Raw genomic sequence first — 17,548 nt, forward strand, 5'->3', positions numbered from 1 at the left:
TGAAAACATCCCCCCCAAAAAACATTCTTAACACTGCAGACAATATCATATTTTGGAACAAAACATCCATCACTCATGCTGCCAAACATACCCTCGTAAAACTAACTATCTACTGATCCTTGACTTCGGAGATGTCATTTACAAAATAGCCTCCAACACTCTACTCAGCAAATTGGATGCAGTCTATCACAGTGCCATCCATTTCGTCAACAAAGCCCCATATACTACCCACCACTGCGACATGTATGCTCTCGTTGGCTGGCCCTCGCTTCATATTCGTCGCCAAACCCACTGGCTCCAGGTCATCTATAAGTCTTTGCTAGGTAAAGCCCCGCCTTATCTCAGCTCACTGGTCACCATAGCAACACCCACCTGTAGCACGTGCTCCAGCAGGTATATTTCACTGGTCACTGCCAAAGCCAACTCCTCCTTTGGCCACCTTTCCTCCAGTTCTCTGCTGCCAATGACAGGAATAATTGCAAAACTCACTGAAGCTGGAGACTTATATCTCCCTCACTAACTCTAAGCATCAGAGCAGCTTACAGATCATTGCACCTGTACATATCCCATCTGTAAATAGCCCATCCAACTACCTCATCCCCATATTGTTTTTTTGTATTTTTTTTAATCCTATGCACCCCAGTATCTCTACTTGCACATTCATCTTCTGCACATCTATCACTCCAGTGTTTATTTGCTAAATTGTAATTATTTCACCACTACGGCCTATTTATTGCCTCACCTCCCTAATCTTACTTCATTTGCACACACTGTATATATACTTTTCTATTGCGTTATTGACTGTACGTTTGTTTATTCCATGTGTAACTTTGTGTTGTTGTTTGTGTCGCACTGCTTTGCTTGATCTTGGCCAGGTCAAGGTTCTAAATGAGAACTTGTTCTCAACTGGCCTACCTGGTTAAATAAAGGTGAAATATAAAATTAAAATAAATTGTTATAGATTATACCAGCAGATGGCGATATACTACTGTGTATATTACTCTTGAGCAGTAGGTGTGTCCAAATCCTGTGCATTTTCCCCTTGCCCTCGGTCGCCATGACGTATTTCCTGAGGGGCTACATGATGTGGACCCCTCAGCTGTTTTGAGAGGGTTCATGGAATCATGTTAATTTTTTATTTATTTTGTAACCATTAACAATGTAGTATGGTAGTTGTAAGAGTATATTCGATTCATTAGTATATCAAAGAAGACAGGGGATCATGCATAATGTAAACGGGAACTGGTAAACCTACAGAATAAACCCTCCCAAGGCATTGGAAAGTTTCCTGATACTTGAGGCGCTCATGGGGAGTTTTGTACTGGTGTGCCTTCGTTCCTGGAAGAGGCCAGACTAGTTGGTTAGTGCGAGGAGTGTGCTTTGCCTGTCATCGGTATTGCCTTGTCCCTATCTACAGAGACACTCTGGCTGTAACGGTGTCCGCTGAAGGGCATTACGAGCCTGGCCGTAACGTTAGCTGAAACTTGACGCCGTCGATCCCGGTTGTTGTTCTGTGGAGTGGGTTTATTTGAAATTATATTCCGATTACGGTCCAATTCGGAACGATCAGAGACAGAAGGCTGGGATTAGACACAGGGGAGAAATTGGGTGAAAGAGCGCGTTACGCCGCAGAATCGCAGTAGGCTACATTGCATCAAGTAGTTGTAGCTGATAACGCTAGTAAATAACAGTATTACTTTACTGAAATACCAGCGGGAGACGATTCAGGAATTTATTGTATTCGAAGTTTTTCTTCAAACCGTTTGCCGTTTTCAAGGACATTTGTGGTAAGTTACCGGTTTTTTTAATGCAATAATAAGCCATTTCTGATATGAACAATAATTGTTGTCATATATAATGAAACTTGAATGGTTTAGTGAAACGTGTAACTTTTTGAGCTACGAGCAGAAGTTTTATAGCCTAACTGGGCATGTTGACTCACTGGTATGACTGTCAAAAGAGGAGATATTCAATGTTTTGTGCCCACATTTAAGAAAGGCCTCTTGAAAGATTTTTTTAAATTTGAATTGTAGCTTGCTTGCTTATGATTTGAAGAAGTGTATATTCAGTGGAGAAAACTCCTTGTTACTCTATATGACTTTCCTTATGACATAGCATATTAATTATCTGCAAGCAACATACAGTGAGTGGAGTGTTAGAGGAGCTCCAGACAAGAAGACAGAATATTGTTATATGCTGTAAATGTTAACCGTAGGACCTGGGTACTCTTTGTGGATTGTGATAAAAATGTGTTGTCTTCATCACATATTACGTGATTAGCACCTTTTAAGTGCCCCTATCATGTCTCTGGGTTAGTGTGTGTCAGAGCTTGGCTGTTCTCTCCGAGTTCCAATTTGCCTTTGGGGAAAGTGCAAATAACCACTGGGCCCTGTGAAAGTTTGTTCCTGTTTGAGATTTGTTGACTTTTTAGCCATTCCTCAACTTCTGAGCCAGTGGCCATGTTTTGGTTGCTAGTAGGGAGACCTGACACCTCTGGCAGGGGGAAATGCTGAAGGATTCTAACCTAGGGCACTGCTCTGTGGTTTGCCAATGTTATCTCCTGGGCAATCACCATCACCATCTGCAGTTTGACTTACACTTGGTGAAATTATCACCCTAGGATGTAATGTTTTCCATTTGGCCTTTGGTGACCCTTTTAGATAATTTCAAGCAGAGTTGTGAAATGTATGACTTCTTTCTGATTTTGATTCACATCTATCTGCTTCTGCAGTTTTATAATAGTTGCTGCCAAACTTTGATGTATGGTATCATTTACTCTGCTAACACTGGCAGAAAAATGTCTGGTTTCCCACTTTCTTCTGCGAGCAGTGAAGTAGTTGAGCTTTTGTTATTCCACGGTATATGGTTTTTATACTGACATTAAACTCCGGCTGAACGGTTGAGTTCAGCCCAGATGAGGTCACTAGGGGCGGGTGTACTTTGAGCCATGCATGTCTGTGAACGTTAAAGGGAGGCTTGGGGAAGGTGCACACCTCTGTCTGTGTGTGCTGCCTCCACATCAGATCGGACTGCATCAGAATCACAACAACAACAACAACAACAACAACAATAGTCTGAAACTCAAAGGTGAGCTGCATATTTTACTGCTTTTTTCCCCTTGAAAGTGTTATGCTGTTAAGACTGTAGTTTTCTTTAGGGCATTTAGAGAGAACCCAGTGAGTTTAATCAACATTTTATTCTTAAGTATTGTGTCTTTTTTGTAGCCTCTTAAACTTGAATGTTTTGGTCTCTGAGCTCGACAAACAAGTTGTTTTGCCAGAAGCTAATTATCACTCTGAGCATGTGGTTTAGCAGGTTTTAAGCCAATGCTTAATCTGGACCTCTGCTCTGTCTTTAGCATTGCAAATAATTCTCTAAGTGTATCCTATATCTTTGGGTACAAAGAAGCTTTGGTGTGCCCAAATAAATAAATGAACCATAGAGAATCAGACGTGGTCATCTCAGAGGAACGGTCTGACTGTACACACTGTCTAACTTTGTGTTTGCTGCTCTGATACCATTGGCTACAGTTGGCAGAGCAAACTCCTCTCCTCTCATAGTTGTGGTAGCACCGCAGCTCTTTTGCCCTGCAGGGTTCCACATGCACTGAGGTTTAGGGAACAATGGGCCAAATAGTGTGTCTGAGCGTGATATAATGGCTTTCATGTGGTTTAAATGTTTCTCATTTCTGAGCTAAGGCTTTTTTCATTTTTTTGCCAGGTATTTCTTTCTCTGAACTTTTTCTCTGAAGCTAGTAATGTCAATCATCACTGTGGAATAATTGGAATGTCAGTTTCTTGTTCCTTGTTTCTTGAGCTGTCAATCTGGGCATATTCCTGCTATTGTAACAGTGTGGTACTTTCTGTCATTTATAGTTAAAATGGCATTGTATTTGGTGGCTTTGGCCAAGTGTTCTGTCAGAATAATAAGTCTGTTCTGAAAGCTGAAGCTGACCCACCTGACTATTTTCATACTGGTACTTTTTGTAGAGCTGTTTTTGAAATGTTCAGTGATGAAAAGATTCATCACCCCCTCTAAAATAAAATACAATGATGTTGCCTGCCAGTACAACCGCAGAACAAGGCATTACATAAAGTGGAAATGTTGCTGCTTGTTAGGTGGGTATGTTTTGTCGCGTCTATTGGAACAGCTGTAACAGAACACGCTGCCTGGAGCACTGGACAGGGATTTGATGGCCACTCTGTCAATGGATTTCACACACCCTAGGGACTAGTAGTATTTCAACTAGTTCTTTGAAATGTTTTCATTGAATGAAATAACCTGGAATGCATCAAATGTTCATTCAGATAAGTATTTAGTCTTGTTTGTAGCCTTTTAGACTGGAATGTTTTGGTCTCTGAGCTTGATAAACAAGTTGTTTTGCCAGAAGCTAATAGTCACCCTGACCATGTGGTTTAGCAGGTTTTAAGCCATTGCAAAGAATTCTCTAAATGGATCATAAATCTTTGGGCACGAAGAAGCTTTGATGTATTTTATGTAATGATATTTGTGATGGAATTAGGATGCTACAGTACAAACTTAAACATTTAGTTATGAGTCAGTAGGGACTTTTCCTCATCCCTATAAATTGTCTGAAAGGCGCAGTCAGAAGTAGTTTTATTTGGAGAATAGTTATTTGTAACTAACGGCCAGTAGGTCTATAGCTAGATCAGTATTGAAGAGATTTTAACTGTGCCATGCGTCTTTCTACCTCTGCCTGCTATTTTAAGCTTTTAATGGGTTGAATCCTCCAGGATTTTTCACCCAGCTTCTCATTTAGCATATTCTTGCCAAGCAACACTATCTCTCTGCATTGTTTCTGCATTTGAAGACATTGTCTTTTTTCCAGACGCTTTGTAATTTGCATTTATTGGGTTTCAATTGCCGAAAGCGCTTCAAAGGGGAGCCGAGCCTTGCATGTTTTTTCATGTTTTCTTCTTTCAAATTTCCTGTGTGGAGCTTGAGCTTACGAGCGTCCAAGGTTCCTCAGCCAGAGCCCCATCTCAGCTGAGGTCTCATAACTGACTGACTGACTGCCAATAGCTAACACTCATCCTCATAGGGAAGACCAGCTGAAATCTCCCCCATCACTCTCTCTCTCTCGGACTCTCTCCGTGACTCATCATCATCCGATTTCCTTTTGAAAGATCGAGCTGGAAATGAAATGTTATGTTCAATGAAAAGTCTTCTTGGAAGGTTGAGGAACAGGTAGGGCCAGTGTTCTTTGTAGTAATGGAAGCACGGAAGTCTCAAAGCAGCCTCAACCACATTCCCTGAAGTCAGCTGGGCTACATTTATTAATTGGTTTCACTCTGAACACCTCTCAAACTAGTGGTTAGGGATCTCTATGGGGTTGGACAGTGTTTTCATGATTCCAGTTCACAATGCCATTTACTTGGAAAAGTTTTCTCATGAATGAAGACCTAGACTAGCCATTGCTGGGTGACCTTTGGTCATTGCTGGGCGAAAGTCTTCTATCTTGGCTTACAGAAGGAGAGTGAGAGGGGGAAGTAGAATAGTACATGTGTGATCCATAAGCTTTGCATAATGCTTGGTAAGAGACAACCACTCCTCCTCCACCTCCAGTGCTGAGAAAAGCAAAGTTAGGAGGAAAATAATATTTCAACTGTCATGGATTTGTTTTTAGTTTGTCAGGTGAACAGGCTGTTGAAAAGTCTGCCTCCCCCTTCAACTAATGATTATTTTATTTCAAAGTGCCTTTTGTAATTCCAAATACAATACGTGTTTAATTGTCATAGCTTCACTGAAAGGGAGAAGAAAGGACCTTGGACTCCTTTAACTCAAGTCTGTTGTTAATCTGGTATTGTTCCATTGTGAATTTTGACATCTTCACGTCCGCTTTCCTTTTTGTAATGCTGTTGTCATGGTTGCGATGTAGCAAGTCAGCAAAACTTGGCAGGATTGTCTTCCTTCTGACAATACATGCTGCTTCAGCTCACTATTACAAAGCTCTGAATAGACGTTGTAGGAGTTGTTTTTCTCATTGTGCTGAGCTCTGCTACATGTTGTAACACTCTCTTTCTTCTTAGGTGATCCCGGTGCAGTGACTGTCCTGTGTCGTCTCTCTGCGCCCCTGTATGTCCCCTGGCCTATCATAAAGACGCTGAGCTCAGGGACTTCGCTGTTGTAGGACCCTATGGCTCTGGGCCTTCCATCCTCCTCCATTGGCCTTTGGTCACGGCTGGCTGAACGGCTGCTGCTGGGACCATTGCTGGTCCTGCTGGTGTCTGGGCTGGGCATGGCCCTAGGTCAGAGGGTTTACACCAACACATGGGCCGTCCACATCGCTGGAGGACCATACGAGGCTGACCGCATTGCCAGTAAACATGGCTTCGTCAACCATGGCAATGTGAGTTGTTGGGGATTTTTTTACCCTCTTTTGTTTGTCTTTGTGGGTTTTTTGTCTAAGTGAATAATTAGGGAACATCTACTGCAGAAAGTTCTGATCTAGACCGCTTTTCCCACATTGCCTGTTAGTGCCAAAATACCTGACCCCAAATTGGCTTAAATATTTATTACTCTTGGAAGTTGCCAAGCCTCCGAGGCACTCGGAACCAATTGAATTATATCACTTTACTAGAGCAGAAAAAATACTTACAGTTGAAGTCGGAAGTTTACATACACCTTAGCCAAATGCAGTTAAACTCAGTTTTTCACAATTCCTGAAATGTAATCCTATTAAAAATTCCCTGTCTTAAGTCAGTTAGGATCACCACTTTATTTTTAGAATGTGAAATGTCAGAATATTAGTGGAGTGATTTATTTCAGTTTTTATTTTTTTCATCACATTCCCAGTGGGTCAGGAGTTTACATATACTCAATTAGTATTTGGTAGCATTGCCTATAAATTGTTGGGTCAAACGTTTCAGGTAGACTTCCACGAGCTTCCCTCAATAAGTTGGGTAAATTTTGGCTCATTCCTCCTGACAGAGCTGGTGGAACTGAGTCAGGTCTGTAGGCCTCCTTGCTCGCACATGCTTTCAGTTCTGCCCACACATTTTCTATAGGATTGAGGTCAGGGCTTTGATGGCCACTCCAATTCCTTGACTTTGTTGTCCTTAAGCCATTTTGCCAAAACTTTGGAAGTATGCTTGGGGTCATTGTCCATTTGGAAGACCCATTTGCGACTAAGCTTTAACTTCCCGACTGATGTTGCTTCAATATATCCACATCATTTTCATTCCTCTTGAAGCCATCTATTTTGTGAAGTGCACCAGTCCCTCCTGCAGCAAAGCACCCCAACAACATGATGCTGCCACCCCGGTGCTTCACAGTTGGAATGGTGTTCTTCGGCTTGCAAGCCTCCCCCTTTTCCTCCAAACACAAAGATGATCATTATGGCCAAACAGTTCTATTTTTGTTTCATCAGACCAGAGGACATTTCTCCAAAAAGTATGATCTTTGATCTTTGAAAACTGTAGTCTGGCTTTTTTATGACTGATTTGCAGCAGTGGCTTCTTTCTTGCTGAGCGGCCTTTCAGGTTATGTCAATATAGGACTCGTTTTACTGTGGATATAGATACTTTTGTACCTGTTTCCTCCAGCATCTTCACAAGGTCCTTTGCTGTTCTGGGATTGATTTGCACTTTTCGCCCTAAAGTACGTTCATCTCTTGGAGACAGAACGTGTCTCCTTCCTAAGCGTTATGACGACTGCGTGGTCCCATAGTGTTTATACTAGCATACTATTGTTTGTACAGATGAATGTGGTACCTCCAGTGTTTGAAAAAAACGAGTTTTAATGACTCCAACCTAAGTGTATGTAAACTTGCGACTTCAACTGTATCTTTAAAAACATATTATGTATAGGAGTTGAGAATGTTGTATGGCATTTATGTCTCATATAACTTGCACAATGCAGTGCTTCTTTTGGAGATTTAGGCCAAATATTAGTGTACCAGAGGCAGTGGTCCTTATAGAAACCCCTCTATGACTGTTGAGTTTCAGTTCATCCATTCCAGAGAAATGACTCACCCAAACAGACTAAACACAGTTACCTGAATGACTACAGAATTGCCTTTCTGGGTAAGATGTATTTTCTGTTACTCTCTTACTGAGAGTGGCTGACCACAACCTCCATACAAATTAAGTCAAATTGTATTGGTCACATACACGTGTTTAGCAGATGTTATTGTGAGTGTAGCGAAATGGTTGAATCACACACCTGTGCATGACTTTCAACCTTCGTCTCTCCCGAGCCCGTACGGGAGTTGTAGCGATGAGACTATCTTGTAGCGATGGACCTCCCGGTCGCGGCCGGTTACAACAGAGCCTGGGCGTGAACCCAGAGTCTCTGATGGCACAGCTGGCGCTGCAGTACAGCGCCCTTAACCACTGCGCCACCCGGGAGGCCAGGGAGGTCATTTTCTGATGATAGCTACTACAACAATTGGACACCACGAAATTGGGGAGAAAAAGGGGTAAAAATTTAAAAAGAAAATGACCTCCCTCGTCTCTGACATGTTAGCATTCTCAACACTACCACAGTCTTCCATACTTTTCTGTTTCTTTTCAATTAAACATCCCACAAACTTATTTATGTGGTGGTCTTCCTTTGTCGCAGATGAGGCAAGTCATGGTACATTTCATGTGGTGTTAACAGAACTCTTTGAAATAGCCATCAGACTCTTCCCTCTCATCTCCTCAATGCGCTGTGTTGTGGCATTGTTTGCAAAGCAGAGCTGTGTGTTTGTGTCAGGAACAGATGACCCGACAGGATTTTCCTGACTGGAACGCCCAATCATAGCGTGGGTGAGATGGGACTTTGAACTATGAACTGCACGGTGCGGCTGAGGGAAGACTAACAGGCAGTGACAGGAATGGGACTCCGATCCTATGAGCAGCACCACCAGGGTTTAGGTTTTCACTGTTCCTCTCCTTCCTTCCGTTTGGAGGACAATCTATGAATAATTAAGCTCTACTTGGGATAGTTTGTTGTTGAGGCCCCAGTGGGCGGGTGTAAAGTAAATGTAAACATTTCCTGTTTGTAAGTGAGCCACTATATTCTCTGGTTGCTCCAAGACTTCAATGGGGGCATGATGAGTAGAAGTACTTAGTTTTTTTGCCTCTGTCTTTTTGCATCCATTTCACATTTAGCTTTAATAGCTTCCTTCCTGGTTCGCCTGTATCCTGCTAGACAACTAGATCTCATGTCTTCCAGTTAGAGATCATTCATTATGCACCTGGTCATGGGATAGGTTTGTGTGTAAGATAATTATTCCGGTGACATTATAAGGTGATACCTTTTTAGTCGGGGTTTTATCATTCTGACATGTCTCTCTGTAATAGTTTACATCCAGAGTTTTTGTATGCTGCCTACTGTGGAAATGTAGTGTCTGTGAGTCAATTTCCTTTAAAAGGTTTTTTGCTTAAAGGTCTGTTTTATACTAATGCCATGGGCAATGATGTTGATTTATCAAATAATGATCTGAACCACATAGTAAACATCAGCGTAGACCTCTTTAGAGCTCAGACTGACTCAATAAAGGTTGCAATTGAAAAAAAAATCAATCAATGGTTTCTGAAAACTCGCTAGCGAGAGGGATGAAATAAGATTGCTTAATCCCTTCGGGGAAAATATGTTGGGAAAATAACTGGGGAGGATTTGTGAAATCACTAGCTAGCAAACAAACACAAAATGGTTGCAAGAAAATATTCTATTTTTAGTTGATTTCTTTAAAATGTGTTTACATTGCATCCACGAACAGATTCTATTCTGGGCTATGGGAAGGTCAGACGATAAACCTTCCCTCCCACTGACTCCCTAGGTTGTGTTTAGTGGATGTATAATGTCAGTAATTGGTAGTGGTGTGGGCTTGTCGGCTGACGTGTGGGTGACTGATTGGTCCTAATGGAAAGGGGAACCCAGTAATTCTTCCTTCTGACGGAATCTAAGGAGAGTTTAATCAGCCTTCCCTGCCAGTGTGACCAGTGACCAGCCCTCACATGTGGTAGTTAGGTTACCTCTGTTGCAGTCAGCCAACCAGGGACAGTAGTGGATATCTGGAGGGCCCGGTAAGAGATTGTAGCTCCTTCTTCCACACCAACTGACCCCTCTTTTCCCTGTGTGATATTGACAGTAATTGAAGAGCTTGGTCAGACATGAAGCCAGGCTTCCTGCCCTGGGGCAGGCTTGTCCTGTGTGTCTCTTTTCTCTGTTGACAGATGTTAGGCCTCTAAATTTTCAAGACTAGACCCCACCTCTATTCACAGGGCATCCATTTGTGATTAGGGGCCTGTATTCTGACTGTATTTCTTACCAATCATCAGGAATGTTGTTTATGCTGCGAGACACAGAGTGCAGACTAATCAGTAATCTCACTGTGAAATGTCCAATGGCTTTGTTTTTACTGTGATTACTAGTAAGCCATTAACTATGTGTTGGCCATAAGGGAATAAGGAATCCAGACATGACCATTAGAGACACTTACTCAGACTGTTTTCAGGATACTGTGAGCTGTGTGTGGGCGTCTGTCTGTATGACTGCTGAGTAGATTTGTCCCATCACCATAAAGGGATCTGAACTTGTTGGAGACTTAAAAAGCTGTTTTGAGCCAAAATGGTGAAAGAAGTTTTGGGCCTCACTCGGTTGACCAGAGCCAAGTTTAGCCAAGCCTCATTGGTCAGATCAGTAACTCTACTCGGCTAATGTGCTTTACTCTGACCTTTTGCTCTGCAAAACAACACTATTTTCTCTACATGGTTATACCTGGCCCAGCCCCAGACCTACAGCGGGGAGGGACATGCTGTAATCACAACACTTCATCTTTTATAAGCTCTTGTCCTCCACTTTAGAGTTGTCTGGAAATGGAGTCTGAAATGTAGTTACGTTTTTCTCTCCGCAGCAGTGTGGTATTTGAGTCTTCTCAGACATTTCGATTACTCTTCCATTGCCCTCGGGACTCTTCTTGAGGAATAAGGCAGCCAACTTCCTCAATACTAGTGTGGCACTTTTTTGTTGTTGGTATTTGTACCCCCTCTAATGGTATATATTTGGCCTTCATGTTTACTCAATTGCAGTGTGCTCCAGTTAGAGGACAGAGTTGACCCTCCTATGCTGTTAGCCTTTACACTGCAAGTGAGTACTCAGTCACCGTGTGTGTGATATTATAACTCTACCACCTCCAACGTGGCTACAGGAAAACCACAGTGTTTTGACATCTGCATAGGCTGTTGTAATTATCTTGACACCCAGATCAGCCACCTCACTAGTAGTTTCTACATGCCTCATCCTCTGTCTCTTATCAGCTTGGTGACGCACTGCGTGACCTTAACTCTCTCAGACCCAAACCATAAACCTGCCAGGAGGAAAAGGCCATTCACAGGGTAACGTGGCATGAAACCTGCAAACGTAGAAATTCCTAGCTAATGTGTCCCCGGAAGATTGAACATCGCACCTAGAGCAGCACTGACTACAGCGGTGTTTGTTTTGTGGACAAGGCAAGGCCACAAACGGCATCAGGCAAGGTTGATGACTTGATGGGCTGTTGATGCAACGTGTGCAGCCCCCCTACTCATTAAAATAGACCATTAGGCAAAGGAGAGGGGACCAACTGGGCACTAAAAGTGAGAGGGAGCGAGGCGCTCTGTATGGCCTGCTCGGCTGAATGAAGTGTGAGATGATTGGAGTATGGTAATGAGGGGAGCAGCGATTTACATTTACGAGGGGGTGCTGGGGGAGTAGCGCAGCGAGTTGGAGGGAGGGTGCTGAACTCGCCCTGGGTGGTGTGTGTGTGTGGGGTAAGGCTGGTGGGCTCCATCCCTTTTGTATTTTGAAGGCCTTCCACACTCCTCATCTCATTACCATGTGGATCAGTGTTAGTATGTGTTCATCTGCTTTATCTATCTGTATAGAAGGCCGTGGACAGAGGCCATACAGAACTATGACTACACCTTTCTACATGGAACAGTCTCATCTTCAGCCAACAGTACATAGTTTGTGCAGTATCTTTTAATCGCACCTGCATTAATATGCATTAACATTAAAGGAGGTAAAACAATCATCCAGAAATGCGATAATATCATCATGCAGAGATTCTCTATTGAAATAGTCGTACTTAATGATCTTCCTGATGCAGTGAGGCATCCATCGCAATTGTGCAAAATAAATTGTAGTAGATCTCTGATCAAAGCAGTGATTCTGCCTTCCCTGGACTGATGGTGAAGGAAAAGAGGGTTGCGTGAACAGGACCTGGTGAGGAATGGCATGCCCCAGCAGTGGTGTGGGGCTGGTGTGTGCAGGTGTTGTATTGAAGTGGAGGGAGGGAGGGCAGGGGGATCACAGGCTGTAGCTGAGGGGGTTTTACGACCCCTTGATTGTCCCTGTAGAGTTCCCCTCCACCCCTGGGACCCGGCAGCTCTGGCCCCTGGCTGCTTTTTACAGTAATGAGCCTCTGATGTCTCTGTTAAAAACACAAGCACCCTTTTCTAATTTCGCTGTTAAAAGTGGATTAAATAGATGGCCAAATGGCCTGAGAATATATATATTTTTCTCGTTGTGTGCTAGAGCTCTCCGAGAATGGAGGTGTACTGCAGTAGTTTGTTTCTCAGCCTTGGGTGTTTTGCCTAAGCTCTGTGTCTGGCCTGCCCGAGACGCCTCTACTCCCGTCGTGCCCGAGACGCCTCTACTCCTGTCGTGCCCGAGACGCCTCTACTCCCGTCGTGCCCGAGACGCCCCTACTCCCGCCGTGCCCGAGACGCCCCTACTCCCGCCGTGCCCGAGACGCCCCTACTCCCGCCGTGCCCGAGACGCCCCTACTCCCGCCGTACCCGAGACGCCCCTACTCCCGCCGTGCCCGAGACGCCCCTACTCCCGCCGTGGCTGAAGCTCAAAGGGGCTCGATGTCCTGGTGTTAAACCTGTCCCTCTGCTGGAATAGTCTGCTACTTCTGGGGCTCACCTCGTCTCGTGTGGTTTACTGCCCCTGTCTGGCTTAATGGTCTCATCTCTCTGGTCCTCTTTCTACCTACTCCTGTTTTCCTATCCAGTCGATTGCTGTCATTATAGAGTGATTCACCCTGGCTTTTATAACATGGGCGACCTTTTGGAACCGTCATTGGCTTTGGGGTAAGTCGAATACCAGAAGTTAAACACACTTGTATATGAAGTTGAGCTGTTTGAAAAGCAGTGTTTGCATGATGGATGTCTCTCTTTTCTCCATCTACTTTCATAGTTCCCAGGGATTTAGAACAGGTTTGTGCTGTTTTCCTTTTCGAGAAGTGATGCAAATGCCTTGCTACTGGTGTACAGATCTTTAACAAAATCTGCCTTTCCTGTCCCATTTTCTTTTGACAACTTCTTTTGATTATTTATAGACAGATGTGGGAAGGAACCTGATTAATAAATAAATGCCTCATCGTTTCCTGCACACATCAAAGTAGAATCCAGCGTTTCTCAGAACCCTGCCGTTTCCTTTTTTCTCAACGAGCGCTGTGGTTTCTGTCACTAATGGCTGATGTGAACGCTTCCTGTGTTCAGAGGGTAAGCTAGGATGAGGAAGTGCAAGGTGGGCTACCCTGATCAGAGAAGGTCAAATATCTTCATGATAATAAGAACGGGAGCCTCCAGTTAATTTCACTGGTTGAACCTCCAACTCTGTGCCTGTGTTGTGTTAACAGTACTCTATCCCTTCTGTACTACATGGAACCACAAGGCCTAGCATTAAACCCATACATGATCGAATGGGGAAGGATGGTCCATCTCTGCCATCGTGAGATGGGCTGATTCTAATCAGTGCTGCTACAGACCTGCACCATGACTGGGCGTGATTAGTGTTACTGGGGGGCATTTCCATCTAAAAGGACCCATGACCAATGAAGGCTTAGAGTCTATCCTTTTGAGAAATTAAGGCATACAATTTTCAACCATTTTCCATCCTACAAATTAGGAATAAGCACAGGCTTATTAGTAATGCAATTATTGCAATTGAATTGGCTACAATGGGAGATGATGGTAGTCACAAACCACAGTTGGGTCACCTGTTACTGTCCTCCCTTCCACTGGCGTACTGTTATGTTCAGCTAAACTTTTTTTCTTCTCTTTCTGTTGTCTGGTGGTCAAAGCAAGACTGTGAAAAAAGCCTGGACAACCCCTCTTTCTCTTTCTTTCTCTCTCTCTCTCTCTGCTGCCCTCCCTTTTCTCTCACACCAGTTAATGGGCACGTTCCTCGGCGTGTCCACTGTGATGTCCAAACTTGTGAAAAACAGATGTATATGATTGGTTCAGATTTGGTCTGGTCCGGACCAACCAAATGTGGTCTTGTTTTGGGGGCAGAGCTCATTACGATAATAGCCAGTGTAGATTAATACTCAAATATTTCTACATATTTGAAATATTTCTACCTTTGTGTACCAATTCAGGCTACTACACCATGAAGGTAATGATATTCATATCCATAATTATGAATTTCTGTATAGTACAGCTCGGGGACCAATGATATAACATTTTGGTTACAAGGTGTCATGTCTTAGCTGACAACCCATTATTTCTGCAGACTTAATCTTAATTCGTAGCAGATGGATATATTTAAGTTTTTGGAAAATTAAATTTTTCTATAATTCTTTTACCATACTTTGCATCTGCACAGTTATTCCAGAAAATGTGTTTTTGTGAACATTTCTGTGTAAATTGTTTTAAGTAGTTCTTGTGCTTAGAGTTGTATGGTTAGTTAAACTTTGAATATATGTTTTTTCTTTGGCATACATTTTAAAAGTGAAAAATCTGAGTCAAAGCGTAATTCTGTTATTGTGTAATTGCCTTGGGAAAGATTGACATCAATTTCCTAAAGGCATGGCTAACTATGGAAAGCTAAGGCCTATACACTGCATGTAGCAAGACTGGAGGCCTATCTGTGCACAACAGCATCCGGAGTGTTTATCTGTTAGATTCCCCATCTGTATAGTTCTTGTTTTCGCTCTAGACTTCTCTGTTCTGTTGTCAGAAGTGTCTCTGCTCTGTCTCCTTCCCAGTGCTTTTACATTTTGTTTTCATCTTGTGGTTGTGCGAAACGACAAAATACTTTTTCATGCAAAGTAAACACATCCGGATGCTCATCTCTTAGCAGTTGATCTCTGGAATAGAGATGGACAATGAGGACTTGGGGATTGTAAGTGCGCATTGCAGCGGTTCCAAATGTCCATGGGCATATTGTAGTGCAGTGCCAGAACTCCCTGCACCTACTGTAAATCACCAGGCCTGGTGACAGTGAGGACAGATGAATGCTTGCCGCTGCAGAAAAACACTATGTAAGCAGCCACACACACACACACTATGTTCACTGAAGATGGTTTTGATAAATAGCTTTGCCATGTCTCAAATCGGACAGAGGGGAATCTTGAAATATAATCCTGTGTTCATGGGAACTGTGTGTGTTTCCAACTCTTCAAGTCTCTCTACTAGCTGCTGGACCTGGGCCACTCCACCAGCCATAAATCATCTGTGACCCTTTTTGTTTTACTCTTGATGCTTTCTCTAGCCCCCTAAAATCTAGCTATAGCTAATGTGGAACAGAACCTCAGGCTCGAATAGGAGATGCTGGACTCACACAGCCCATAATTGGTCCCTGGGGAGCCCAGGTTATTGACTGGGAGTCAACAGGGGTTTGAAGTGATTTGCTGGAGAATGAGGAAGTTATTGGGTGAGGGTGACAGGAAGAAAATGGCATGCTGATGGTCTTTGAGGCACCACTAGGCAGAATTCAGCTCGACTCCACAAAGGTACTTTCTCCTGTGCACAGCACCAGTTCAGGTCCTTAACATAACCAAACTCACCCCTATCATGCTCCCTCACCCCTCTTCATACAACCTCTCTCAAACACAAACTCCTCTTCAACCCCTACTCCCCCTTTCCTCTCACAGCCTGAACACAAGGACTCTCTCATGATATGGTTTCTTGGAGAAACTGTTAGCGCCCAGTGTGGTGAGGTGACTTTGTTGGCTTACGAGTTACCACTCCCTTGGTTGGAGAGACTGTATTGCAAACACTTTGGCTGTAGATCTGCTGTGGTAAATATTGCATTATGGCTTTGCAGTGTTTTGTAACATGGCATACTTGTGCAATCGCTGTGTCAATCTTTAACAGGCCTGTGACTGTGCTGTGGACTCGGCTGTGGCCTACTTTAGCCAATGAGAGCTGACGGGTCTAAGGGAGCGTGCCGCTTCTATACAGCCAGAGCAGGATGCCTCTTAGACTCCGTAGCTTTGAAGTGCCGTAATGATATCACCGCGACCGTGCCTCTTAGACCTAACCATGGGAGTTGGCCCTTTTGAGATGGATGGTCTCGTAGTGTCGAAATGCGACTTTCTCCTCCCACCTCTTTGGTGGTTAACAGATGACCTCTACATTGTCTGTGGCCTTTGTTGCTCCCTATAGATGAGCGCTGTTCCCCCTGACATCCATGACACTGTAAAGATATGAATCAGTGTCTCTGGTATCTTGCGAATGGTGTGATCAACTCTGTTTTGCTCCAGAGTTGAAGTTGAGGCATGATGGTTTTGGAACACGTATAACTTTTCGTAACCTTTTTGGTAATGAGCCTGAAGGCAGAGCATTATTTAAGAGGTAAATTACCTTTCATCATCTGCAGAACTACCCTCAACTTGGCCCGTGAGAACAGTCAGTAGTTGGGGTGGAAACGTTTTGCATTGCAAAAGCAGCTTTTGTTTGGCGCTGCTTAAAGAGACATGACCTGAGTATGAGGTAAACCTCTGGACAGAGCCGGGCTGGGATGGCCGCACCCCGACTCCCAAACAAAAACATTTTCTCCTGAAAGCCAGACTGTCAGCAGGCGGCCATCTGGAGCCTACATCAGGAGTGGACACCCAGATCACCAGGGACCAGAGAGGGGCCATGGGAGCCAGGGACCAGAGAGGGGCCATGGGAGCCAGGGACCAGAGAGGGGCCATGGGAGCCAGGGACCAGAGAGGGGCCATGGGAGCCAGGGACCAGAGAGGGAGCCAGGGACCAGAGAGGGGCCATGGGAGCCAGGGACCAGAGAGGGAGCCAGGGACCAGAGAGGGAGCCAGGGACCAGAGAGGGAGCCAGGGACCAGAGAGGGAGCCAGGGACCAGAGAGGGAGCCAGGGACCAGAGAGGGAGCCATGGGAGCCAGGGACCCGAGAGGGAGCCAGGGACCAGAGAGGGGCCATGGGAACTCCAGTCTCTATTTATCCCCTGCTCTCTCTCAGGACAGGGATGGGTCAGGGCAGAAGGACTGAGGTGAACCACTCACAGGTCACAAGGGCTGTAACCAGAGCCAGATGTACTGAGGGGACACAAAGGCCTGACAATAGGCCTACATCCATTTTGGGATTTATTTTATTTTTCTTAACTTTATTTTCATGTAGATAAAGTTGTCCTAATAGCGGGAGTGTTTGCTAATGATTTAAGCAATTGTTTTTCTAACTTAGTCTGTCTATTCAACTTTCTACATCTCCTCTCCTAGATGCGTGGGTGTGTAGAATGGTATAGGCTATGGCACTTTGGTCAAAAAATATTTTATGTGGACATTATTTTATAAATGCAAGCTTTCAT

At 44.0% G+C, this 17,548-nt stretch overlaps 1 protein-coding gene across 3 annotated transcripts in view; it reads left to right on the forward strand.

The window, feature by feature from the left end:
• Positions 1–1,071: 1,071 nt before the first annotated feature.
• The window catches only part of LOC109888393 (furin-1), a 101,769-nt gene continuing 85,292 nt past the window's right edge, over positions 1,072–17,548 (forward strand). The window contains exons 1-3 of one of the 3 annotated variants that reach the window (XM_031812190.1): positions 1,072–1,787; positions 2,971–3,087; positions 6,051–6,370. In XM_031812190.1, coding sequence (XP_031668050.1) covers positions 6,158–6,370 — 213 coding nt within the window. In that variant the 5' untranslated portion in view covers positions 1,072–1,787; positions 2,971–3,087; positions 6,051–6,157. The remainder of the gene's footprint in view (positions 1,788–2,970; positions 3,088–6,050; positions 6,371–17,548) is intronic. The other 2 variants (XM_031812199.1, XM_020479553.2) reach the window with 2 other exon arrangements.

This window comes from Oncorhynchus kisutch, linkage group LG3, assembly GCF_002021735.2.
Source record: "Oncorhynchus kisutch isolate 150728-3 linkage group LG3, Okis_V2, whole genome shotgun sequence".
Lineage (NCBI taxonomy): Eukaryota > Metazoa > Chordata > Actinopteri > Salmoniformes > Salmonidae > Oncorhynchus > Oncorhynchus kisutch.